A 27156-nucleotide genomic window follows, 5' to 3' on the forward strand; every position below is an offset into this window, starting at 1 on the left:
ACATTTTTCAAAATGCTTTATACCAAGAACCAGAAGCATGCTTTGGATTTTTATTTTAATAGTATTTAGATATAATACTCCTAATACTCTTGGTAACGGTGAATCTTTGGATGTATCAATCGGGTGTGATCAGGTAAAACCAGTCCCACTAGTTGAGGAACCAACACAAGGTCCTCTTTGGTTTGGGGAGGCTTCGAGCATTAATGCTTTAAAGATTCAGATGACAAGAAATAAAACATATTGCTGAGTATATTTTTTGCCCATAATATATTTATACAGACTTCACTAAAACCTGTCAACCTGAACTTCTTATAAATTTGGTAAGTTTCACCTTTTATACTACGATAATTTAATTTTGTCTTATATATACCAGTCAATTTGTACTTAAATTCGATCAGTATAATCAAGTTAACGTTTTTGCCTCTGAAATGCAACATTTATAAAATATTGTGATAGTGTCTTAAACAATTCCGTGTCAAATAGTCCCATATTGGACACTTCTGTTGGTGAAACACTGTTTTAAATATTTTATATATATATATATATATATATATATATATATATATATATATATATATATATATATATATATTGTTTTATGTTTTTAATATTGAACCGAAATGAAATCAGTGATATATGCGATCTGAAACAAATTAATTAATTAACCCTCTGATGTATTATTAAATAATTAAGTAAATTAAAATAAAAGTCGTATTCACGTCAAAACTATATAGCCTACTCAATGTTCCCACCAAAAGACGCATTTTTAAATTAATTATGCTGTTTTTTGTTGTTGTTGTTGTTGTTGTTGTTTTGAGTCCAACCAAAACGGTGAGTTACATTGCACTTTTACTATTAGCCGACTTTGAATTGAATTGAAAGTCAGAAATTACCGTGTTATGCGTCAGGTTATGCATGATTATGATGATGACATTTTTACAGTGCGGTGGTTTGAACTTTAGCCACACAAAGACTATTGTCATTTAAAGCTATGCCGCTATAATGTAAATCATGTATCTAAAGATTAAAATGGAAAAACTGACGTATTTCTCAGGCATGAAAATCCCTCACCTTTCGGCGAAATTCGCCGTTTTGAAACCAAAATAGGTGACCTACGTGAATCGTGTAGATTCGATGAGGAAAATTTTTTTTTGAAGTGGAGGGGGGATTCATATTCAGTGAACTGCGAACAGGTGCGCGTGCCAGAAGGGAGCGCGAGTGCATGGAAATATTAACGCGAAGGGCCTTGCATCACCAGTGCAGACCACCATCAGAAGCTGAAAGCACGCCTGGCCTCGGCGAATTACCTGACTGAATTTGGTGAGTGATGGCAGGGCTCGACAATAAGGACTGCCCGATGGCCCGGGGCCAGTGTGAACGACGCTCGGGACAGTAGACGCACCGGTCACTTGCCCGATCGGGCCAGTGCTGTAGGGTGTGCGTTATATATCGTCTATAATATCGTAATTGTTGATTTAACGATCTGAAATTATCGAGTATGTCCCTCACTTTACAAAAACATAGTCTACATAGTCTACTAGACATAGTCTAGTAGGTTAGAGTAACATACGTGTGTGCGCATATTACGCTTTCACTGCGTGATTTAGTCTATTAAAATGCCCCCAAAATTCAAGATAAGGGGCAAAATGCCCTGTATATGTTTCATATATAATTTAATAAAGTTAATCAATATTACACACAGAGCGCCGTTTTTCTCCAAATATTAGCATGATTACAAATGTGATATTGATTTTATTCAGCATACAGTTTAATGAACAAGAACTTAATATCAAGTCAAGTGACTTACATTTTAGACACCAAATCGTCTGTTTCGCTGTATTTCGCCAACGAAAATAGTTCCAAAGTCAGATTGTTTTGCGTCTTTGAGCAACACTTCCTGAATGAATCAGACGCTTAAATGAATCAGTTGAATCTCAATGATTCGCTCATTAACAGTGATTCTCTGCCACCTACTGGCGGGTTTAATTTCACATTTTCAATTTTATTTTAAAATTTAAAATAACAGTATTTAACGTTTTATATTTTGAACATTAAAAACAATTTTATGCATCTGTAACTGCTCTTGATTAACTTTAATAAAGTTATCTATTCTATAGTTAAACATTAGATTACAATTTTTGTACCTGAAAATCTTCTGTTTAAACCTAGCCTACATGAAAAACTTGAAAAGCACCATTTATTTAATTTATATGTTTGTTCTGTTGTATTTATTTGTGCTATTACTCGTAATTTGATTATTTGTTACTATTTTACTACTTACTGTTTATTTGTCTAACAATATTTAAAATATTTAATCTAGTAGCTAATCTTATTTACTGAGGTTAAATGTATCAAAAACAATGAAAACAATAACTATGCTTATTTTATAGGCCCATTTTCTTGTCTTTTACTTTTATTAATTTTTTTGTTGTGGGGCCCGGAAAATTTCGGCAGGGCAAGTAAAAATTTTAACTACTGGCCCAACTGGGCCAGCAGAAAAAATCCTTAGCATTGAGCCCTGGATGGTTTCAATAATTTTAATATTTTCTGGTATATCTAAGTTAAGTTACCCAGGAGCTCTGTTGACATTAGCTACAGCTTCATGAATTGAGTCATTGAACACAGCAGGAGAGAACGCAACGTTAGCTAGCTAAAGCTCTGGTGTAAATTATTAGCTAACGCTACCGTTTTTGAGGAGGTAGATTTTGAGGTGAGGGGACTGACAAGGCAGAAGGTACAGTGGTCCACCGTTCTATCAATAAGTAGACCTGCCAACCTGTACGCAATTTGCGTAGCGGATACGCATTTTGACTTCAAAGTACGCTGGTACGATTTGTCACTCTACGCAAAAACCTGGTGATGCCTCTGTGCACGCGCAGTCCTCAAATCAAGCAACAGCAAAAGAAGAAGAGTTCGACCAATCATAGCGCTAGGTTCTTCCCCCAAATGTACTGTAAATGTTAGACCCAGTGACAGGCTGGCATGAAATGGCTTGCATAATACTTAGTAAGGTGGCCATAATAATTTTTGACTCATGGCTGAAGTTAAGTTTCTCCAGCTCTTGGCAAAGGTTGGCAAAAAAAAGCATCTTAAAATGCATCAGATTGATGCTTTAAAATATGGAATATTTAAATTTTTCTTACGGGGGAGCATGCCCCCGGACCCCCCTACAGGGGTAATATCCTTCTCACCTTTTTCACCCCTGACCCGTTTTCATGCCTGATTTCTGTATTTTTAGTAGGCTAACAAAACTTTATTTGTCCAGGGAAAATGCGCACGCAGAATATGAGAGTCTTCAGCAGACTGACGTCTCGCTTCATCATCTTGCCTTTAAGTTTCATGACCCTCTTTCTTCTGTACACTCAAAACGCCCCGATGGACGATACCATATACTCATTTGATGATTTAATCTTCGAACCTTCATGCTCCTGTAAAACTTGCATCATGGGATTTATGGACGATGACTGGTTCGTTTATCGTTACAATCCCACCATTCCAGCCCTGCTCAACAGAAGAAACAGCTTGCTACATAGAGACGCATACAAATGGTGGAGGGTAAGACTTTAAAATATTAAAGGCGGGGTCCTATGATTCACTGTAATATATATATATATATATATATATATATATATATATATATATATATATATATATATATATAATGCGTGTGTGTGTGTGTGTGTGTGTGTGAATATTTCATACTGTAAAACGTGATAGCCCCAAATAAGTTAACTTATTTCTTCTCTTTAACTCCAATTGCTATGACAAGTTTTGAACTCAAGTTAATAGACTGGAGACAGGGGTTAATAGACGTCACTGTGACGTCACCGCTCTAGCTGGAGGCAAAACATTTATAAGAAAATGTCGTCTTGTGTTTTGGCTGCCAGAATAGAAGGAACAGGACTTTTGGTTCAAAACTAAAGTTTTACCAGATACCGGCAGACATTCCTTCACAGAAATCAAAAAGATAATTGTGGTTGAATGCAATACAGCGTACAGACTGGACGGAGACGATCATAAATACTGCTCGTGTTTGCAGTGCACACTTCATATCAGGTAAAATAATCGATGCATATGTAATGGTGTGTTGGTTTTATCTAGTACAAATCAGCAAGTTTCTGTTTTATAGGTGAAAAGTCGCCAACTTTCAGCGAACTAGCTAGCTTAAATGTTAAACAAACAGTGACTGTGTAGTGAATGTGACAGACATAATTCACCTTGGTTATTAAGTGTAGTTCTGTACACTGAGTTTCTTCATAACTTTTCAGGGATCGCGGTCCCTTTAAATGTTGGGAATGCGTGATGACGTAAGACGCTGGTGAGCACTATCTTTCTGTTCTTTGTTTTCCCTTAGAAAAATAAACTACACGCATTCATGTGCTCAAAGTGAGAAGTTGTCTCTTGCAAATTACTGCAATTTCCACACTGGTGACCCCGACATTAGTCTGCTGGACGGATTCAGAGACACGACGCGATCATGACCGCGAACGCTGTCACCCTCAAACTCCCCGAATTCTGGGAATCGTCAGCATCGGCATGGTTTGCCCAGACTGAAGCGCAGTTCGCATTGCGTGAGATCACCGCGGATACAACTAAATATTACTACGTTGTGTCTGCCCTTGGAAATTAAACAGCATCCAGAGTGGTGAGCCTTCTTAAAAATCCTCCCGAAAATGAGAAGTATACAACACTTAAAGCCCACCTGTTGAAAACGTTTGAACTGTCGGACACTGAGAGAGCCAGCAGGCTTTTCTCACTTCAAGGACTGGGTGACAGCAAACCGTCCAAGCTCATGGACCGTATGTTGGATCTTTTGGGCGAACACAGACCTGATTTTCTTTTCATCCAGCTTTTCCTGCGTCAGCTGCCTTCCCAAGTGAGAGCTGCATTAGCCAACACCACAATTACTGACTGTCGTAGACTAGCTGAAGAGGCTGATAAATTTTTCCTGGCAGGTCAGGGACATTGTGCGGCCGCGTTTTTTCCCACGCACATCCCTTTCGATGACGCAGGACGACTCCACACTCATTGCTGCGACCACTTCTCGTCGGCAGCAGTCTTCTGCTGCCCAACAGCCTTCAGGATTGTGTTTCTATCATGCAAAGTTTGGAACCAAGGCTAACAAATGCCATCCACCATGCAGTTTCAGTGTTTCGGGAAATGCCAGGGCTGGCGCTCAGTAGTGGCCATGAGTGTCGGCCGCGTTGGCAGGCTGCTTTTCATCCACGATAGCATATCCAGACGCCGTTTTCTGTGCGACACGGGAGCACAAAGGAGCGTCCTGCCTGCATCCCGTTTGGACATGGTAACCGACGGCCACGGCCCCCCTATGGAAGCTGCCAATGGTAGCCCCATCCGCACATATGGAACGAGGTATGTCGAATTGTGTTTCGGAGGACAGCGTTTCGGTTGGGACTTTGTTACTGCAAAGGTTGCCGTGCCCCTCCTCGGCGCTGATTTTTTGTGTGCACATGGACTGTTGGTGGATGTAAAGAACCGCCGTCTGATTGATGCTGTCACGTTTTGTTCTTATACGTGCACGCTCAGTGAGGCGGACTCCATACGACTGTCTAGCATGCTCTCAGCTTCCGATGATTTCCAACATCTACTGGCCAGTTTCCCAGCCCTCACTCAGCCCACTTTCTCTGCATCTACTGTGAAGCATGGTGTGGAGCATCATCTCGCCACTACTGGTCCACCCGTCTACGCCCGCGCTCGGCGCCTCGACCCGACCAAGCTTGCTGTTGCAAGGGCTGAGTTTGCAAACATGGAACGCCTGGGCATAGTACGCCGATCCGACAGCCCGTGGGCATCACCCCTCCACACTGTCCCCAAACCTGGTGGCGGCTGGCGCCCGTGTGGCGACTACCGGCGGATTAATGAGGCCGCGGCACCTGACCGATACCCAGTCCCGAACATACAGGATTTTTCAGCACACCTGGCTGGCAAGGTGATTTTTTCCAAGGTGGACCTCATTCGGGGATATCATCAGGTGCCAGTACACCCATTGGACATTCCCAAAATGGCAGTGATCACGCCGTTTGGTCTGTTTGAGTTCCTGCGCATGCCGTTCGGCCTTAAAAACGCCGCCCAATCTTTCCAGCGCCTCATGGACTCTGGTTTGCGGGACCGCCTTTCCTTTTTGTGTACTTGGATGACATCCTGGTAGCGAGCACGTCCAAGTCTCAGCACCTGGCGCACCTCCGAACCCTTTTTGAGCGGCTTAGCCACCATGGACTAATTGTCAACCCCGCCAAGTGCCAGTTCGGTCTCTCCACCATCGACTTCCTAGGACACAGAGTCACTAAGGATGGGGCAGTTCCTCTCCTATCAAAGGTGCAGGCAGTCGTCCAGTTCCCACGCCCACTCACTGTCAAATCCCTACAGGAGTTCCTCGGCATGGTGAATTTTTATCACCGCTTCATCCCTCGAGCCGCTCAGCTCATGGGGCCCTTGCACGATACCTTGAAAGGTAAACCCAAACATGCTGTGGACTGGACTGAGAGCAGAGTCAAGGCTTTTGATGCCACTAAAGCAGCATTAGCGAACGCCACCATGCTGGCGCATCCTTCTCCTACGGCCCCCATCGCCATCACCTCGGACGCCTCTGATTATGCTGTCGGTGCTGTTTATGAGCAGTGGGTAGGTGGGGCCTGGCAGCCGCTGGCTTTCTTTAGCCGTCAACTGCGCCCGTGTGAGCGGAAGTACAGCACTTTCGACCGTGAGCTGCTGGGTCTCTACCTCTCTACCAAGCCGCTGACTTTTGCCATGGCCAAGATGGCTGAGCCGTGGTCCGCCCGCGGCATCTGTCTTACATTTCAGAGTTCACCACGGACTTGCAGCACGTTGCCGGTAAGAGCAATCACCTGGAGGATTGCCTATCACAGGCTGTGGCAGGGGCAGTCCATCTTGGTTTGGATTACAACCGCATGGCCGCGGCTCAGACCACAGACCCAGACGTGCAACATCTGAAAACCTCGACTACAGGGCTGCAGATCAAGGACGTGGTTTTTGGCAATGCAGGCACAACGCTCCTGTGTGACATCTCCACAGGTAGTCCTCGGCCTATCGTTCCCTCGGGGTGGAGGCGTCAAGTTTTTGATGCCATCCATGGTCTCTCCCACCCAGGTGCAAAAGCTTCACAGAGGCTTGTTTCAGCAAAGTTTGTGTGGCACGGCTTCAAGAAGGAGGTTAGGGACTGGGCTAACACCTGTGATGAGTGCCAACGGGCCAAAGTACACCGCCACACTAAAGCCCCGTTAGAACCATTCCCAGTTCCTGAGAGGCGTTTTGACCACGTAAACGTGGATCTGGTTGGTCCTCTGCTCTTCTCTCAATGCTTCACATATCTTTTAACCATGGTTGACAGGACCACCCGCTGGCCTGAGGCTGTGCCACTGACTTCGGTGGCGTCTGTCGAGATGACACGGGCATTTATTGGCACCTGGATTTCCCATTTCGGCACCCCTTCAGACATTTCCTCTGACCGAGGCGTGCAATTCACATCCGAGCTTTGGGACATTGTCGCCCAGAGCCTCGGAGTGAAACTCCACCGCACGACTGCCTATCACCCGCAGGCTAACGGACTCTGTGAACGTTTTCATAGATCGATGAAGGCTGCCCTGTGTGCCAGCCTCAAAGACAGCAACTGGGTCGACAAGCTCCCGTGGGTGATGCTGGGTATCAGGACTGCACCAAAGGAGGACCTTCAGTCCTCGTCTGCGGAACTTGTTTACGGACAGCCACTGCGTGTACCAGGGGATTTTGTCCCTAGCACCACGATTCCCTGGCCTGCTACTCTCCAGCGGTCTACTCTACTGGATAATGCGAGGCTTTTTGCACCTGTCCCTACTTCCTGTCACGGCCTCCCTCAGTCGCACATCTCCACTGGACTTCAAACAGCCGACTATGTTTTAATTCGCCACGATGCCCACAGGGGACCGCTACGCCCACCCTATGAGGGCCCATTCCGGGTTCTGGAGACAGGGGACAAATACTTTGTGGTGGACAGGGGTGGTAAACCGGAGCGACTCTCCATTGACCGCCTTAAACCAGCTCATTTGGACGTGGCCAGGCCCATTGACCTGGCCCAGCCCCCACGACGCGGACGGCCCCCTGCTCTGCCCCCACCCCGTGCTCCCATCCCACCCAAGCCTCCCACACCCCATGCCCCTCACCCGTGTAATGACGGTACACCGGCTGCAGTGGGGTCTCCTCAACCTCCGGTACAGCGCAGTCGCTGTGGCCGGTTGATACGCCCACCTCCCCGTTGACTGTTGGGTTTTTCTGATATGGTGAATTCTGGGGGGACGTGTGTAGTGAATGTCACAGACATAATTCACCTTGGTTATTAAGTGTAGTTCTGTACACTGTGTTTCTTCATAACTGTTCAGGGATCGCGGTCCCTTTAAATGTTGGGAATGCGTGATGACGTAAGACGCTGGTGAGCGCTATCTTTCTGTTCTTTGTTTTCCCTTAGAAAAATAAACTACATGCATTCATGTGCTCAAAGTGAGAAGTTGTCTCTTGCAAATTACTGCAATTTCCACAACTGTACATATTCGGACAGTTCTGAACCTTCTTCTGCATCTATGTTTAATAAATCCCTCCTAAAACATGCTAGCTTACGCTTGTCAACATTGAGTCCAGCGTCTCTTTTTGCCTCCAGCTAAGCCCCGCCCACCAGGAAACGTTGCAATGTTTACAAACTTTTAAGGGGTCTATAAGTTTTCAAAAATGAAACTTACTCCATGTCTTGACTATTTGTGAGTTGAAACAAAGGTTATCTTCAGTTTTTATGGCAGCAGGTTTTTAAGTTCAACCAACTGGAAATATTTTACAATGGCAGTTTTCGATTTATGAGAAGTTCTTTTCATTTTACATATTCTGTGCCAAAATAATTACTGCATAGTTTCTACATTTTCACAAATTCATCCTGATGACAAACATCAGGAAGTTAAGTAAACTAAAAGTATACAGCCAACTGAGGAATGTCCTGATGTGAAAATGAAAATAAATCATCCTATCTTGATGGTCTTTGCATGACGAGATTGTTGTCTTGATGCTAATTTGTATCTCTTTAAATATTTGTACAGGGTCTACAACCGTCAAGGTTCAGAGTCAACTACACAGAGGTGGTGGACCAGTTGTTTTCTCTGTTCCCTGATGAAGAACACTACTCGGATGCTGGTCCAGATCGCTGCAGAAACTGTGCTGTGGTGGGAAATTCTGGGAACCTCCTGGGATCCCACTATGGTCAACTAATAGACAGCCATGAATTAGTCATTAGGTATTAGAAGAACAGATTATTACACAGAATAAATCTGATAAATGTTCTCTACAGCAGTGGATCTCAACCCTGTTTGTGGTATAGGAATGATCTTCTTTTTCTCTCAGGATAAATAAAGGCCCGACAAAAGGTTACGAGAAGGATGTGGGGTCCAAGACCACTCACCGGATTCTGTATCCCGAGAGCGCTGTGGACTTGGAGGACAACACCCATCTGGTGCTTTTTCCCTTTAAGATTCGTGACATGCAGTGGCTCATAAGCACCTTCACCACTAGACACATCACACGGTGAGCACTGTTTATTTAAACAATTAAATAATTATGAAAGCAAGCAAATGATTATCTATATCTTCAAGCCATCATTTTGTTCATCAGCACCTACACACGAGTCAAATCTTCAATCAAGGCAAACGAGAACAAGGTATCTATATCATTAAATCAATGTAAATGAGACTCATTATTGATTGATTGATAAGCCCTATAATAAGCAGATATGTATGTCTCATAAATGTTTTGGTTTCTGTCTAGGTGATGATCCTCCACCCTGCTTTTATAAAGTACGTCTACGAGAAATGGCTGCAGAAAAATGGCAAATATCCTTCTACTGGCTTCATTACAGTAGTATTTGCCCTGCATATCTGTGATCAGGTAAACTGTTTGTCTTGTTCACATAATGTTTGTTGATAACATCAGCAATCATAAACTCAGAGTTTCCATATTTTAAAAGAGAAAAAAATAACTAGCTCATTAAATGCTATTTACTACAAAATAGTATGCAATAATAACATAGTCAGTGAATATGATTATATTTATTAAAATCATAAATGGATGCTGCTTTATTACGTTGTACTTGACATTACCTCCCTTACCTTCCACTATTAAATAAATACCAGCTAGGCATCTTATTTACACTTTTCCAGTGTTAATTTCGTTGACGAATAATTTTCGGCATAATTTTCGTCAACGACATTTTTTCACGGACGAAAACGAGACGATGACTAAATAAAAATGTGTTTTGAATGACTAAAACTATGACTAAAATCTACTCTAATATTCGTCAACGAATAAAAACCTGACGAAAATGAAAGAGAGGGACGAATTGGGAAGATATCCAGTCAGGAACCTCTATGTCAGGAACGCTGTCCTGTATGGAAGATGCGCACATTTGAAGTGTAACGCGCTGATCTAACCGCGGGAAACGCGGCGCTGTTGCGCGCTCTACAGGCTCGCGCAGCAGCACTTCTGCTTAGTAATTAATGAATAGTGCACATTTATGCCAAGAGATTGCTTATAAACTAATATTGATGAATTACGACAATGTTTACTACACTATGTTTATATGGTAATGTGTTAGAATGCATATTTATCTCCCTCATTAGTAGCCTGCTACTACAATAGGCTACAACGCAGGCTGCAGACATTTCAGAATAAGAGTCACAGTGTATTTCGGGATGGTTTATAATTATTATTTTTTTCCTGGTCATTATTGTTATTTTGTTAACACAATAAACTATTTAATTTAATTTCTATTTAATTCATAGTAAACTACTGTACCTTCTGTCACAGGAAGGAAAGACTAAGAACATTATTTGACATATTATTCAATATATTTTACAAGTATAAGGGTTATTATAGTTAACTAAACCTAAAACCAAAGAAATCTTCATTATTTGAAGTAAACTAACTGAAATAAAAAATAAATATATATAAAAAATGTAAACTTATTTTATTTCATTTAGTTTCTAAGCTTTACCTTAACCTGAGGTATTAAAATAACAGAAATAAAAACTTAGACATTTAAAAGCGAAAACTAAAAGACATAAACACAAAAAAATTAAAAATCTAAAACTAAAAATCAAATCTAATAAAATTTTAAACAAAAACTATAGTACCTCAATGATAAGTGTGTCAATCCCTGAAATATGCTGAATTTTGCTCTTTCGTGTCTTTTTGCACTTGAACGGTCAAAAACCGCCGGCTTTGGCGAGCAAAGTACAGTTGGGTGAACATAAACAGTTTGGGGAATATCAGATGTGCCTATATCAGTGTATAGGATCTGTGTATTGTTAGAGAAATGCTTTATGCATTACAATTTAACTAAATTAGATTTTAGTCGACTAAATCTATTGTAGATTTAGTCGACTAAAATCTTATGATATTTAGTCGACTAAAACTAGACTAAAACTAAAACAATTTCCGATGACTAAAATATGACTAAAACTAAATGGCATTTTAGTCAAAAGACTATGACTAAAACTAAATCAAAATTTGCTGTCAAAATTAACACTGCACTTTTCAAATATTTTCTTAATTTTTAATTAAAATAAACGCTACTCCTAGGCCTAGCTTATAAGCGAGAAGAAAAGCGAGAAGAATGAGTTCAGTAAAATGCAGAGACCAACTCAAGTGCAACATGTTCCTAGATCAATATCTTTGTTGATCCCGGAACAACATTGATTTTAGGGATATGTTATGGGTAGGGTTAGTTTAGGGATAGGGATATGGTTAGAGTACTAAATTTTTTGGAAAGGAATGTTGTTCCAGTCTGTCTTTGCAAAATCACGGTGACCCTAACACCACCCATCTTACTCTCCACACCACTGATCCTGTTATGAGTTGGATTTCTTTGGTATTGTCACTCAATCAGACAATGGTGGGTGTGGTTAGTGTAAATAGCCCCTACCAACAAGGCGGGCTATTTGCACTTAGTGTAAATAGACACTCCTTAACCTAAATTATTTCCTTTTTAAATAACATTATTTTGTGTTTAGGTATATGCTTTTTATCCCGACCTTCGTATTCAATAATGTAAAAAGATGCACTTTTTTGCAGTAAGCTATTTATCTTATGTATCTATCTCAAAACATTTACCAATTTTTTTAGGGGTAAAAGTTTTTAGTGAGAAATACTGAATGTATGGAGTCAAATTAATGCCTTAAAGTTTTGCACAAAAATAAAGTTTTGCAAAACACAAAAAAGAATTGAGCAATAAAAAAATGTTTTGCAAACAAAAATAAAGAATTGCAAAGGAAAAATAAAGTATTGAGCAGAAAAAAATAAGTTTTGCAAACAAAAATAATAAATTGCAAAATAAAATAAAGTAGTGCAAAAATAAAAATATAATCAATTACAAAAATCAATGACAGCTGTAATCCTATTTTATCTTTGCCACATATTTTTCATGCTCAAACCTACTAAATCATTTGCAACGCTCATTTTATTCTGCGTTTCAGTCAAGCGTGCGCTCACGATACTGGTTTTCTTTTGCGCTGCACTGTTCTGTGCGGATCTCTTTATGGCACTGGTTTGACGTGGGGGTGGAGTCAAGAAACGGGGGCACGCCCCCGCGAAATGCATTGGAGGGGAACGTAATCAGCGACAGGTGAAATAATTCTTTGACATGGTTAAAAATAATGAATGGTTTGTTTTTGTTGGTTTGTTTAGCATATGTTATCGCCAATTACGACCCCCTCCAATGCATTTCTTATAGTAATATGACCTGTTGTGCTCTGTCTCACTGCCTGTATCCACTTTTGTGTCCTTAAACATTCGTTTTTTGGGGTCGACAGCTTATAAAAACTTATTTCTGGGTTTTTTAGCTTGTTAGCTGTACACCTTGTCACACAGCAGCTTTTAGGCATTGTTCTGTTTTTTGTAATGAGTCAGAAAAGACAAGGAGGCAGCCTCACGCATTACAAAGTCAATAGAGACGGTTGGATTGTTTTTCCCCCGGTGGGCGTGGTTTTCAGATTATAATAAATGCGCTCTGTCTCTATGCTTGATCTGTTCTGTTGCGATCTGCGTCTCCTGCCGATGACGTGTTTCGCGGGGGCGTGCCCCCGTTTCTTGACTCCACCCCCACGTCAAACCAGTGCCATAAAGAGAACCGCACAGAACAGTGCAGCGCAAACGAAAGCCGGTATCGTGAGCGCACGCTTGACTGAAACGCAGAATAAAATGAGCGTTGCAAATGATTTAGTAGGTTTGAGCATGAAAAATATGTGGCAAAGATAAAATAGGATTACAGCTATCATTGATTTTTGTAATTGATTATATTTTTATTTTTGCACTACGTTATTTTATTTTGCAATTTATTATTTTTGCTTGCAAAACTTATTTTTTCTGCTCAATACTTTATTTTTCCTTTGCAATTCTTTATTTTTGTTTGCAAAACATTTTTTTATTGCTCAATTCTTTTTTTTTGTTTTGCAAAACTTTATTTTTGTGCAAAACTTTAAGGCATTAATTTGACTCCATATGAATGCACCATTAAGAAATGTATGTATAAATGCACCGTTATGGAGTGATATTTGAATAGCTTTTAACAGTTTAAATCCCAGTGTCATGTTGCCACCAGCTAAAACACCCTGAAAAGGCAACCCCTGACAGCTCTGTCTTTTACGCAGGTGGATGTCTTTGGGTTTGGAGCTAAAAGTGATGGAACCTGGCATCATTACTTTGACAAATCTCACACTAACTTTAAAGGCGGACCTCATAAAGGAGACATTGAAAATACAACAATGTATCAACTTGTACACAGAAACAAGATTTCAATATACAAAGGGTATTGATAAAGAAAACAGTTCTTACATTTAATGAAGGATTTCAAGATGGATTCAGGTCTGAGAGGAATGTAAAAAAAATAATAGTAAATGTTAATGTATTTAATATAAATGTTGGTGATATTTTGAGAGCTGTAGCAAATGCTGTAGAATTTCCTATTCTTTTCTCTATTTATAATGCCTTACTGTATTGTAAACATATTGTATGTTATTCACGTACTACTAAAATACTTATATATATATATATATATATATATATATATATATATATATATATATATATATATGACATCTGGAATGTTAGTTTATATAGATCACAATCTTGTATTGTAAAAAATAAATAAATAAAATTAAAAGGTTGAGCCCTTCAAAATGTGCCCAAAAAGAAAAAAAAAGAAAGAAAAAAAATGTATAGGAATGTTCTTTCATTTTAAAGTTCTTTCAAGAAAGCAATGTAACATGAAAATCACATTTTTAAAGTCGTTTTGCCTATGTGCTGTTTTTAATATGCTTTAAGACAAACTATGAGTAAATTCATAAGTCAACACCATTGCTGAGTATTTTCTCCTTAAAACTACAGTAAACCAAAGACAGTCTCAAAAATGCCATTTGTTGTTCTCTCTGTCACAAATATGGTGTAACCAATCTATGCGGGGTGGGCTTTAGGCCTATATCACTATGCTCTGAAGCTGGGGAGAAGCTATTCTAGGGAGAAGCTATAGAAGTTATTGCGGTCTATTTTCTGTTGATATGTGTATAATCGTATATATTTAACAATATAGCGGATGAATTATGTGCATTAGGCTATTTTACGATGTTGTGATAAACTATCGCCAGAGAAACGCGCCGCCATCTTTATAATGTTGTCTTTGAACTTCCGTTTTTGCGGTAGCTCTGTACATTTATATGGCATCGCTGTCAAAGAATAGCTGGTGAAGTGGATTTACTTGTTGTAGAGTTAATGAAAGTTATCTTGAGCGTAATGTTTAAAGCAGATGTATGTCAGTACACCGGGAAGATTTTTATAAAAACCACCGTCATAAAAACGCACCATATTCATGTTTATCTGTTCCGGCAAAAAAATGATCACGCTTTAAGCGCCACTCGGTGGACATTTCACATCGAAACTGCAGTTGGTACGGTGCGACTCGCGAAAACGTTCCCACAGGTACATTTTTCTAGGTTGGCCTTCATTTGACGTTGATGTTCAAAGCGTTAAAGATGCTGATTTTTAGAAGGCAGATTAAGATGGCGAACGGGAACATGAGTTATGTCCAAAATGACGCACTATACACTAAATATGCACTATGTAGGCTAACTCATTCATTTAGTGTATGAATTTTATACGTTTATTTTTGTCAATAAACATCGGTGTCTGATCCCCTTGCGTTTTTTCCGTTAATTTAGTGCATCATCCAGGTATTTAAAGTGCACTTTTTCTTTTTGGAATTTTCTGTGTGAACGCATGCTACTCGCATTATTTGTAGCCTACTTAAAAACGTCATAATATAGTGCAAAATTACGCAAATTGGGACGCACCCATGGTGTGTAACATTATGGCTGCGTCCGAAAACCTAGGTAGCTGTCTTGCTGCCTCGCTATCTTATAAGGCAGCATTTGTGCATGAAGGTACCTCACGAAATTGATTTCGGACAGACTTCTGAGGCAGCGTAACAGTTTAATGATCTACAGCAATAGCGCGAGCTTTGGTGAGAACTAAACAAATATTTACTACAGTAGTAATTTCTCGATAGTACATTTATACACAAACTGAGCAGCAAACGCAACTTTCGGATGCCATCTTTATTTTTCTAGCTCAACTGTCACAGAATGGAAAGCACATTGTGGGATATCAAAGGCAGCTAAGGATACATCTATGCTTCCTTCAAAAATCGATCTGAGGAAGGTATCTCATGAGAGAGGAAGTGAAGCTAACCTTGGATTCGGACGTGCCTTGATGCCTTACTACCTTGAAATGTGTCCTCGGAAGGCAGCATTTTCCAGTTTTCGGACGCAGCATAGCTGTTTGATAACAAGCAAAAGGCTTATCATATTATGTGTCTGACATCGTAGAGAGTGATAGCGCATTAACATTCTTATGCATCGACGAGTCTGTATAACTAACTCTTCCACTTCTTCTTCTGAATTAGTTTCTTCTTCAAACATATATGGCTGAATTAAACCAGTATTTCTACTTGCCATTGTGCACCATTTACTAATTAGAATACAAGTGAGCGAGTGGATCAGGTATTTTGAATTTAAGCTAATTTGCATATGAATTTGCATAGCCTATACCAAATAAAGGAATGTTGTAGAGTTGCATTAAAGCTGTTTTAAGGCATAAAGATTTTTTTTTTTCCACAGGAAAAATATTTAAATGTAATTTTGGTGATCAAATATGAGTTTTAAGGGATAAAATAATTATCATAAATAATAGTTGATTCTCGTTTAATTACCAGCACTGTCCTGTTCTCTTTTTGCCAGTAGACTCTCCTCTGAAACAGCTTGTAAACAATAAGAAAAGCCATTCAGTGACCAGAGCATGTTAGTTGGCTAGAATAATAATCTCTAGTGAGGAGCATTTTGCATTATAGAACATGTTCATTATATTTTACTCTTTAAACAATTTACAATGACATTAAGTGGGGAAACTTTGGATTTTTTTGGATGTCTGTGTCACCAAATCAGGGCTCATTACAGACCTTTTTGGGGAAAAAATAGATCTGTATTTGTTTACACACTTAGCTGTCACCCACCTTTAGCCTATACTTAAAGGATTAGTTCATTTCAAAATTAAAAAAATCCTTACAATTTACTCACTCCCATGTCATTTGAGTCTTTCTTTCTTCAGTCAAAAATAAATTAAGGTTTCTGAGGAAAACATTCCAGGATTTTTCTCCATATAATGGACTTCGGTGGGGTTCACCGGGCTGAAGGTCCAAATTGCAGTTTCAGTGCAGGGGCTCTACATTATCCCAGACTAGAAAATTAGATTTCCCAGATGAGGATTGCCTGACAGGGCAGCTAGGCAACAAGTCAGATGCCTAAAGTTTTCGGAAACAGCTGTTCTTGATGTCTGATGAAGGCCTTAACAATAGCCAAAATGTTACTTGTTAATATTTACTTCAATTAAGACTTTTTAAAAAAGTTATTATTATGACATCATGATTATAAAAACTGCCTTATATGCAATTGTATACAAATCAGTTCATTTTAATCTAATGATGACAGGAATTGTTCCATGTGTAGAATTTAGTTGAGGGGATTTTTGAGAGAAATTAACATGTATCTGATGTGCATCCAAAATTAATCCATATTGAACCGCATCAGTGAATCATGAAAACTGTCATTACCCAGCCTTAATAAAAACACTAGTCATTGTACCATGTAAACATTATGTAAACCATGTAATTCTGTTCTGATAGGCTACCAAATCTTTTGCCAATCTCAGTAGGCCCTACACTTCTTGTGATAAACGTTTTTGTTTTTTGCAAATTGCTGAACTCAAAAGCTGACAGCCCTGCCTTAAATTTTCAGGATCCACTTTTTTGTTAAAGGTGCCCTTGATTCAAAAATTGAATTTACCTTGGCATAGTTAAATAACAAGAGTTCAGTACATGGAAAAGACATACAGTGAGTCTCAAACCCCATCGTTTCCTCCTTCTTATATAAATCTCATTTGTTTAAACGACCTCCGAAGAACAGGCGAATCTCAACCATAGACTGTAAAAAAATATGGACGTAGTGTCCGTGACGTTACCCATAGAGTTCTGAACAGCAGTTTTGATGCGTAAATGAGGCCGCGGCCATCTTAGCTGCACGTGACCACACGTCACTCATGGATAACTGAAAATGGGCAAAGAGGCGGGACGAAGTTGGAGCCCATGCGACTTGTTGCTGTAACCACGCCCGCCCTAGCTATCTATCTTAGATACTATCTAAATAGTGTTTCTCAACGGGGGCGTTCAGAGAACAACGGGGGGCGTTGGAAGCAAGATTTTTAAAAGGGGGGCGTTCAGGTGTTCTTGGGGGGCGTTCACGAGTTTACACCAAAGACCCAGGCAAGACAAGATTAAACGTATAATTACTTGCAAAAGAATTGCCTACAACATTCTAAAATCTGCCAGTTTAATGCAACATGTAAGCTAGGCTATGTATCGTTTCTTTTGCAACGATTATTTTTCCAGCGCTCAAGCGCTGACAAGAATTCACGTGCACAAAAATGTGTTTCGCGCTGACAACAATCCGGTGGTGGCTTGAATCCAGCGCTGACTAGAATCACGCAGCGGAGGAATGGAAAGTTGACAAGCCATTAAAAAAGTACTGACTTAAGAAGAACCACTTATATTTTCAAATATTTTCAATAAATCATGTGCCCATTCACTCCGGTGACGAATTTTAAAATGAATGAAACTAAATTCTATTTGTAAGGTAAAACTTTTACATTTTTAATGCCTAATGCCAAAATGTTTTCTTTGTTCGCAAACTAATTTACTGGGCATTATTGTTAACTCGCAAGACTGTAAGGAGAAAAGACAATTTGATGGATAATTAATTTAAATATATTCTGTAATCACATTAAGGTAATTTCGCCGTCACATCTGCAAAACGCTGCTTGGATAATTTCAAGATAGGCTAGTTATAAATAATTAATAATACATTAATAATTTAATAATTGTTCATATGTGTTTATTCTTGTTAGAAGATTTTTTTTTATTATTATTATTTTACTTATTATGGACACAAATTAATCATGACAAACCAAATAAATTTGAATTGAATTAATTATACCATTGATGATAACATTAAGCTGATACCACGGTATTTAAGCCTATAATTATAACATAATTTTTTATGAAAAATCATGATTGTATTTATTGATTTGTTTTCCAAAGATTAATAAGCAGCTTCTTGCAATACTGTAAATGCGTAATAAAACCTAAGTGCACACATTAGCGCTGAAATGACCGTATAGCAGCCTATGGTCGTTTTTACTGTCCAGAATTATCAAAGAAATTCAATAGGCAGACGCAGATTATCTTGAATTTTGTGTTAGTTCAAATGCGCGTTAAGGTATTGGAAACCATTGGCATACTCGTGGTGTGTAGTGACTGTTTGTGTGTAAAACACCATGGCATTATGTATTAGGCCCAACAAAGTCTGACAAACAGCCCTCGACATCAGATGTTTAAACTCGTAGTTGTTTTGTGCGCGAGCGCGTTCATGTGGAAACTGCCAGTGTATGGGCATATACTTGTTTAACCAGTATTTCATCAGTTCTTCTGCGTCTCCTCACAGCATTGCAATAAAACGATGTCCAGTCTCTCTGTGGTCACAAGTTCCCTTCATAATGCAAAGCATGCGACTTGCACGCTTAAGTTTCAGAAAACATCGTCATCGAAGTTTATATGTCTATAATTTATGTAATCATATAATTTATAGGCATTCTTTATATCACAGGTTTTCAAACCCTGTGTCGCGAGACTTAAAAAATGGGTTGGCATTTTCATAAAAGCATAGTCTAAAATGAATAAATAAACAAAATATATTTAACTTAATATATTAACAAAGCGAAAGAAAAAACTGTGCCCCAATAGTAGCCTATATACTGCTGAGTTTGATTCATTTTGTGAGGCGCGGCGCTCCACAAACAAGTTCAAGGAAAGGAAACTGAGATGGCAAAAAGCGCATCCTGTTTTCTTTATTTTGCAAAAGCACAATGTTCTGTTTTTAGGTTGAGTGTATAAAAGTAAACTTCGCAGTATCGAATAATGTCTTACTCATATCTGTAAATTACGGTATTTAAGTTGTTTCTGCTGGTAGGAAACCAGTTGAAGTGATCGCGCCGGCGCCTCGCGTGCGCACTCAACATATTCATTGCAAACTTGACATTGCAGCCTGCTCATTATCAAAATAAAATACCGTCAGCCAAACATAAAAAATTGCACTGCTCATTTTACATACTCCGTAGAATCCTATCTGTGCCGTTCAGCGTGACCACCGCTGAAACTGGTCCTGCCAAACACATTTTTGCTCATTTGAAGAGGATGATTTTTTTCGTTGATATTGAAACGGGAGTGAAGTACAAATCCTATTTGACACAATAAATAAAAGTTCAGCATCCAAATACATTGCTAATATGGAAACATTTGAATTTGTGCCGAACGAGAGAGGTAGGCTGCTTGAGAACACCCGTTTTTACTTTTAGTTTCGCTTCAAATTAATTCGTTTGGGCTTGTTTATAGCTACTTACAAGTTTTTATTCTTGTTCTGTATATGTATATCATATATTCTAATATTCTTATGCTTGACTTGACTTGGTTTGGTCGCATCAATTTAAAAAAAAAAAAAGAAGAAAAAAAAGCCACTGCTTTATATGTTCCTTATGTGTTGGAAAACACAAAACCTGGCATGGACCACTTTTGGTGTTATATGAAAGGGGGATCCCCCAAATGAGGTGCCGGATCAGATTTCGGAGGTTCCGGTTCCAGCTTGTCCCGACTGCCTGCCATTGTTCAGTCAAATCTGTTATTTGGCTTTCAGTGACATTTTTAATTATGAAAGCTGCAGTCCGTAACTTTTGGAGCTCTAGCGGTAAATAACCAAAATTGCAGGCATCTTGGTACTGCAGGTACTGTACTCCGCAGCGGTGCAGACTCGAACTAGTCTAATAGTCCCAATATAAATATAAAATACTTGTAAATGAGATATCTATCTCAATGTGATTTTCTTCCCTGGTTAAATAAAGGTATAATAATAATAATAATAATAATAATAATAATAATATAAACTCTTATTATAGGTGTGTCATAGTGATTTAGGATAAGACAAAAACACAGTTTGGAAAATGGATTCATGATGTAGGCTAATGGTGTTTGGGGGGCGGTAAAGGACCTGGATAATGGATAGGGGGGCGTTGGCCCAAAAAAGGTTGAGAACCACTGATCTAAAATATTAATAAAGATAGCAATATCATTAGAAAGTACTAAAGGATTACTGTCAATCTACGGTGATTTTTTTACGATAACGTTATAGATGCTCCAACACCAATAGGCTAATTAATTTGTGTGGCATGTGCAAATAACACAAATCAAATGGGATTTCATACCTTTATAATGAAATAGAGATCGCGAGATGAATCCAATCCGTGGCACTTGGGTAATATATATATATATATATATATATATGTACCAGATGTATATCTCTCAAATGTTCTCTCAAACTAATGAGCACGTATCCAAAGTATAATTTTTCAAAATAGTGCAGCAGTTTTAGTTATATCCAAGCAGTGCTGTCGGAGTTGTATATCCTGGTATTGTCATTGTAGTAAATCTCAGGAACAAAACTTTTAGACAATGCCACGACGATCCAACAACGTGTGTTCCGCATGCAAGCACATGTAACGTTACACAGACTGACATCTGTCTTGAGTATGCAGCAAGCCATATATTGTATAAAAATAATACAGAAAAAAGCACAAATACAACTGAGATGCCAAATTCAGCGGCTGAAATGAGCTGCTGAGGTAACATGACGGCTCACAGACAGCAGCGGCATACCTGTCACTCAAGTGACCACGCCCTTAATTATGCAGAACTTTAAGGCTTAATATAATTTAAACAGATGAGCTATAAAAAAATTCATCCCCCTCAGAGTTGTCATGAAGGGCAAAATTCGCAGTATAGACCAAAACCACAATATGAACCAGACTGTAAACATGTTTTTTTCTGCTGTAAACTTACAACTAATTTAACATGATGGTCAATGAGATTCTGCTCACTTCTGCAGCCTGTCCCTAGCGGCCAGTCGATGAATTGCAGTTTAATTCACTTCCGTATTGGCTTCACGAGAAACAGGGGGAGGTTGCCGCTTGATCTCAACATAACACCGACTGTTACGTAACAGTCGGGGTGTACGCCCAATATTTGCATAATGCCAGCCCATGATGTTCCCAACATTATAAAAGGCATTAGACAAGGGCAGCCAGATAACGTCTGGAGCTGCACACAGCCGAATCATCAGACTAGGTAAGCAAGAACAACAGCGAAAAATGGCAGATGGAGCAATAATAACTGACATAATCCATGACAGCATGATATTTTTACTGATATTTGTAAATTGTCTTTCTAAAAGTTTCGTTAGCATGTTGCTAATGTACTGTTAAATGAGGTTAAAGTTACCATCGTTTCTTACTGTATTCACGGAGACAAGAGCGGAAACTCGACAACAACAACAACAATAACGCCTGGCATGAGTGTCACAAGACTTTAATTGTGGCTCATGAAACTATACCATCCAAATTATAGCAATAGCACTGATGTTGACTAGATGTTGTGTTAAAAGCATATTAGATTAACTTGAATACTCTTATAGCAGGGGTCTCAAACTCAAATTGTCGGGGGGCCGTTTCTGTGATTGACACCTCATAGGAGGGCCATATTATCCTTCAAGCGCAAGAAAGCGCAACATTTCAGAAAATTTACTTTCCTTTGCATTATTTCTCATTTAGCCTACTTCAAATTTCATTACGCCTACTAAAATATTTTTTATACCTATACTATAAATATCTTATTTACCATACTAAATGTAAACAGCAGTGTCTCTCTCATTGTTACAGAGTGTAATATAATTATATAATACTATTACTAATATAATACTATTAATTGAAATAGTCTGGTGCGACTTCTCACATCCAACAAAATATATGGAATAAAAAATCAGTAATTTAGGAACAAAACCAGCAACACTTGTGGCGTGGAGGGGTCAGAAATAAACAAAAAAACTGGAGCTATATATCAACTTTATTTTGCCAAAAAAATAAAAATCTCTCATTGTTACATACATTATTAGTTTTTAACATCTAGTGGAAGTATTTTCCCTTACTTTATGTTAGCTTAAATAACATTAAAATCTTGCACTGAACAACACTGTACTTAACAAATACAATCCCTGAATACATTTGTACACTTTGTTTCTTGACAGACACCTGCAGCGCTTGTGCTCACACAGCTGGGCCACATTTGTCCAAGATGCCTTTTGAGCATCGGTAACGTTTAATGGCTGCATCGGACGCGTTTCGGTGGTTTAAATCGGCGCTCATGACTTAAAGTCGAGTGCTTTTACTGTAATTTAGGCAAGCGCGCTCATAATAGAAGCGATTGAGAGCGAGGCTCATGGTTGCATAGCAACGACAGACGCCACTGGAGCTAAAGCGCATTGGAAAGGAGAATGCGCGCGGCCGCTTATGTGACGCGATATGTGAATGCCCCTTAGAACGGCGACTTTTTCTTTGCATACCAGACAGGTAGCAACTAGAGAATAATAATAATAATAATAATAATAATAATAATTTAGCGGGCCGGATTATGTTTTATTTTTGAGATCAGTTGCGGGCGGGTAGAGGTGGTGGGCGTGCCGTAAATGGCCCGCGGGCCGGCAGTTTGAGACCACTGATCTAACGTCTTTGCTGCTTACTTGGCGGCCACGGCCAGTGCAGCTGGCATCCAACTTAAAGGTGCATTGCTGCCACCTACAGTACTAGAGTGTGAAACAGATTAGTGGGGGGGGGAAACAGATGATGACTGCGTGCGTGGCGGGCAAGCGGCAACCTCCCCCTTTCTCTCGTGAAGCCAATACGGAAGTAACTTAAACTGCGATTCATCGACTGGCCGCTAGGGACAGGCTCCAAAAGAGAGCAGAATCTCATAGAGTCCCATGTTAAATTGGCCAAGTTTATAGCAGAAAAAAACATGTTTACAAGTTGGTTCAAATTGTGGTTTTGGTCTATACTGCTATTTTTGCCCTTCATGACAACTCTGAGGGGGGTGAATTTTTTTATAACTTATCCGTTTAAATTATATTAAGCCTTAAAGTTCTGCATAATTAAGGGCGTGGTCACTTGAGTGACAGGTAGATTGCGCTGCTGTCTGAGCCGTCATGTTACCTCAGCTGCCGCTGAATTTGGCATCTCAGCCGTTTTTGTGCTTTTTTCTCGATTATTTTATACAATTGTAAAATATGGCTTGCTGCATAATATTCGAGACTGATGTGTGTCTGTGTAGATGTGCATGCATGGGGAAGAGACACAGAACACACGTTGTCGGATCGTGGCATTGGCTGAAAGTTTTGATTGTGAGATTTACTACAATGACAATGGCGGGAGGATATCAAAATCCGACAGCACTGCTTGGATATTGTAACTAAAACTGCTGCACTATTTTGAAAAAAAATATACTTTGGACACGGTCTCATTTGTTTGTTAGATACGATCGTATACAGTTTTACAACATAAAGGCTGCTCAGATTGCATCCTTTCTTGAAGAACGATGACAGAGAGCAGATCATTCAGAAGAAATGTGAAATGTTTTTTTGTTTTGCAATGGACACTCATATTTTACCCAAGTGCCACAGATTGGATTCATCTCGCGATCTCTATTTCATTATAAAGGTATGAAGTCCCATTTGATTTTCCATGTTGTTATTTGCACAACCAACACTACTGGTGTTGGAGCATCGATATTTTAAAAAACACCGTAGATTGACAGTAAACCTTTAGAACGTTCTGATGATAAAACTTATCTTCATTAATATTTTAGATCGTATCTAAGATAGATAGCTCCTTTGCTGCCAACATGGTCACGTCGAGCTAGGCGGGCGTGGTTTCAGCAACCAGTCATATCAGCTCAAACCACCTCCCCGCCTCTTTGCCCATTTTCAGTTATCCGGGAGTAACGTGCGGTGACGCGCAGCTAAGATGGCCGCGGCCTCATTTAGGCGTCAAAACTGCTGTTCAGAACTCTATGAGTGACGTCACGGACGCTACGTCCATATTTTTTTACAGTCTATGGTGGCGGGTGGTGGGCCGGCCCGCCGGTGTTATGAAATATTCAGTGTCTGAGATTTTCGGTGACACGTTTCCTGTTTTGAGTTAAAGCGCCACTGAAAATGTTAGTGCACGCTCTTCGGCTTACATTAAAGGTAATTAGCATATGTTTCAGTGTTAAACGAAGTAAAGCTTATATTCTGTTATTGATGCACAAGATTTTATATATAAGCTATATTGTGTTATGTTGTGTCTTGTGTTAGCTATGTTTGATATGAACACAGGCAACGATTCGCCAGAGGTGTTGTTAGAATTCGCTAAACGAGCCAATAGCGTTTTAAGTAGCCTATTTTTGTTGTCTTTAGTCTTTTAAGCATGTCGTTTTGAAAGTTTGCCAAAATGTATGGTAGCATAATAATATTAATTGTAAACTCCTGTGGTGAAGGCAGCAGTAAACTTTCCTAGTTTGCAGAAGCACTTCTAATCTGGGTAGACTTGAATTTCTATATGTAATGTTTCAAAAATTGCGCACATGCAAGAAACCATGTTAATGTACTTTAAATATAGTTTATTTATTATCCAAATAGGCCACGGTGAATTATGCATGCGATAACTAATATAATATATATAGCAAATATTCTTACATTCCCAAATTTGACTTTTGCCAATAAATATCCCTGTACACCAGACAAAGCATACACTTTTATTTTTCACTTTGTTTCGAACATAACAGTGTATTAAAAATTTTAATAATACATGTTTTGTAATGTCATTTTATTATATATTTCAGATTGAATGTGTCAATAGAGGCTGGTATCACTGGGATCACAAGAGCAGACCAAACTTTCATTTGTCTGGGATCACAAGACCCTGTGTAAAGTGTGTTAATCTGTGTTTAAATACAAGTGTTTTTCCTAATTAAATATGTCATATGTCGTGACTTCTCATTTGTGAATAAAATTCCAACACAGAATCAGTTGCTCTTTTTTTATTCAAAATGAAACTACTCTCATTATTTACTTTCATCTTTGATATTACAGATATGCAAATTACTACAGGATCTATTATTTTAGCAGCTAATTTAACATAAATAAAATTTTAATTGTTATGGAAAGCTTGTAGAATACAACTAATACATTTCATTGTGAATATACTGCAGGTTTGATAATTTAGTTCCATATAGTTTCATATCAACACTGTTAAACTGAATCCTGATTCACAGTGCTTCGTTTTTTCCACATTAAAATTTTATTTTGTCGATGAAATGCATCATTTTGTGGGAAAAAAGATTGAGAATGTTTCCTAATAATATGAAAAAAATAACACAACTTTAGGATTTAATAAAGTCTCTTTAAAAATATTTACCAACTGAGCAAGCAATTAAGAAATGACAGAACAATCACAGTAGGCTATGTATATATGTCTGATTATCCACATAACAATAATATTCCTCATACTTTTGCCAATTGTCTTCTCCATATAAATATTTTTAAATAAAACCTGCATTAGTAACTTTTAGTTTTGTAGCTGATCAATTTAACCACTTGTAATTCAATTTTAACATTTTAATTGTTGTGGAAAGCGCATTAAAATAAAACCTTGTGAAAGTGCTGCAGGGAAGCTAATATCACTCTCATCATGTTTCTATTCATAGCGAGCATTGTGTGTTTTGCAGAAAAGGATAAAGAAGGTTTACATTAATTAATACATGTCAAAAACATAAACGGAACATAAATCTAACTCTCAATGTGTTTTAAAAATAATAATGTCTGGTTAAAGTTATGCAGGCTGTCTGAGAAAGCAATAGGGAATGACACAATCACAACTGAAACTTTTATTATGCAACCACAGTTACATTTATACAAGTTATGTTCTCAAACGAACTAAAATAAAATCAAAATAGTTGTAGCCTACTAAAACAACAAACTCGATGTTGGCGCATTTACGACCCTGATAGCACACGTACATCTCGGAGACGTCTATTTGATGTGCGTGTTTACGTCTGGAAGACGTATTATTTAGGGTGTTTGCTCATCTGGAATACGTCTATAGGACGTATCCTGTCAGATGTCAAATAGACGTTTAGAAGACGTCTTTAAGATGTTTATGATTTAGAATGTATGTAAAACTGACATCTTAAAGACGTCTATTAGATGTTTGTAAACAGCAGATGCTTTCCAGGGGCCTGTACCATGAAGCTGGATTAGCTGGCTAGCCAGGTAAGTTTCAGATTAGTTTGCGCCAATCCTGAGTTTTAGGTACCATGAAAGTAACTTGACTTTTAGCAGTGTTCATCACCATGGTAACTTAGGCTCCACGGCTAACCTGCTCCAGGGCAGGTTATGTTCTGGTTCAGAGATCAAACTGAAATTGGACCAATCAGATGTGAGCAAAGTGACACTGACACACCCAACGCAATAAAGTCACTCCCCCAGTTTCTCTTCCTCCAAATTAAAGGTCATTATGTAGTAAAAACAAATATTT

At 38.9% G+C, this 27156-nt stretch overlaps 1 protein-coding gene across 2 annotated transcripts; it reads left to right on the top strand.

The window, feature by feature from the left end:
• The first annotated feature begins 6 nt into the window (after nt 1-6).
• LOC125275757 (CMP-N-acetylneuraminate-beta-galactosamide-alpha-2,3-sialyltransferase 1-like) lies at nt 7-25645 on the top strand. 2 transcript variants are annotated; one of them, XM_048203007.1, is made up of 7 exons: nt 7-320; nt 3266-3555; nt 9096-9289; nt 9397-9576; nt 9664-9709; nt 9817-9936; nt 25463-25645. In XM_048203007.1, the coding sequence occupies exons 2-7, from the start codon at nt 3271-3273 to the stop codon at nt 25592-25594; spliced, it is 957 nt and encodes a 318-aa protein (XP_048058964.1). In that variant the 5' UTR covers nt 7-320; nt 3266-3270; the 3' UTR covers nt 25595-25645. The 2 variants fall into 2 exon arrangements, with proteins under 2 accessions (XP_048058964.1, XP_048058963.1); XM_048203006.1 differs by lacking the exon at nt 25463-25645 and adding an exon at nt 13695-14060 and having other exon boundaries at nt 27-320.
• Nucleotides 25646-27156: the final 1511 nt, after the last annotated feature.

Source organism: Megalobrama amblycephala, linkage group LG9 (genome assembly GCF_018812025.1).
Source record: "Megalobrama amblycephala isolate DHTTF-2021 linkage group LG9, ASM1881202v1, whole genome shotgun sequence".
Lineage (NCBI taxonomy): Eukaryota > Metazoa > Chordata > Actinopteri > Cypriniformes > Xenocyprididae > Megalobrama > Megalobrama amblycephala.

Coding starts and splice junctions, on each gene's coding strand:
- LOC125275757 (XM_048203006.1), top strand. CDS start 3,271: ATGCGCACGCAGAATATGAGAGTCTTCAGCAGACTGACGTCTCGCTTC. Junction 9,290..9,396: donor AGCCATGAATTAGTCATTAG/GTATTAGAAGAA, acceptor TTTTTCTCTCAG/GATAAATAAAGGCCCGACAA. Junction 9,710..9,816: donor TCAAGGCAAACGAGAACAAG/GTATCTATATCA, acceptor GTTTCTGTCTAG/GTGATGATCCTCCACCCTGC.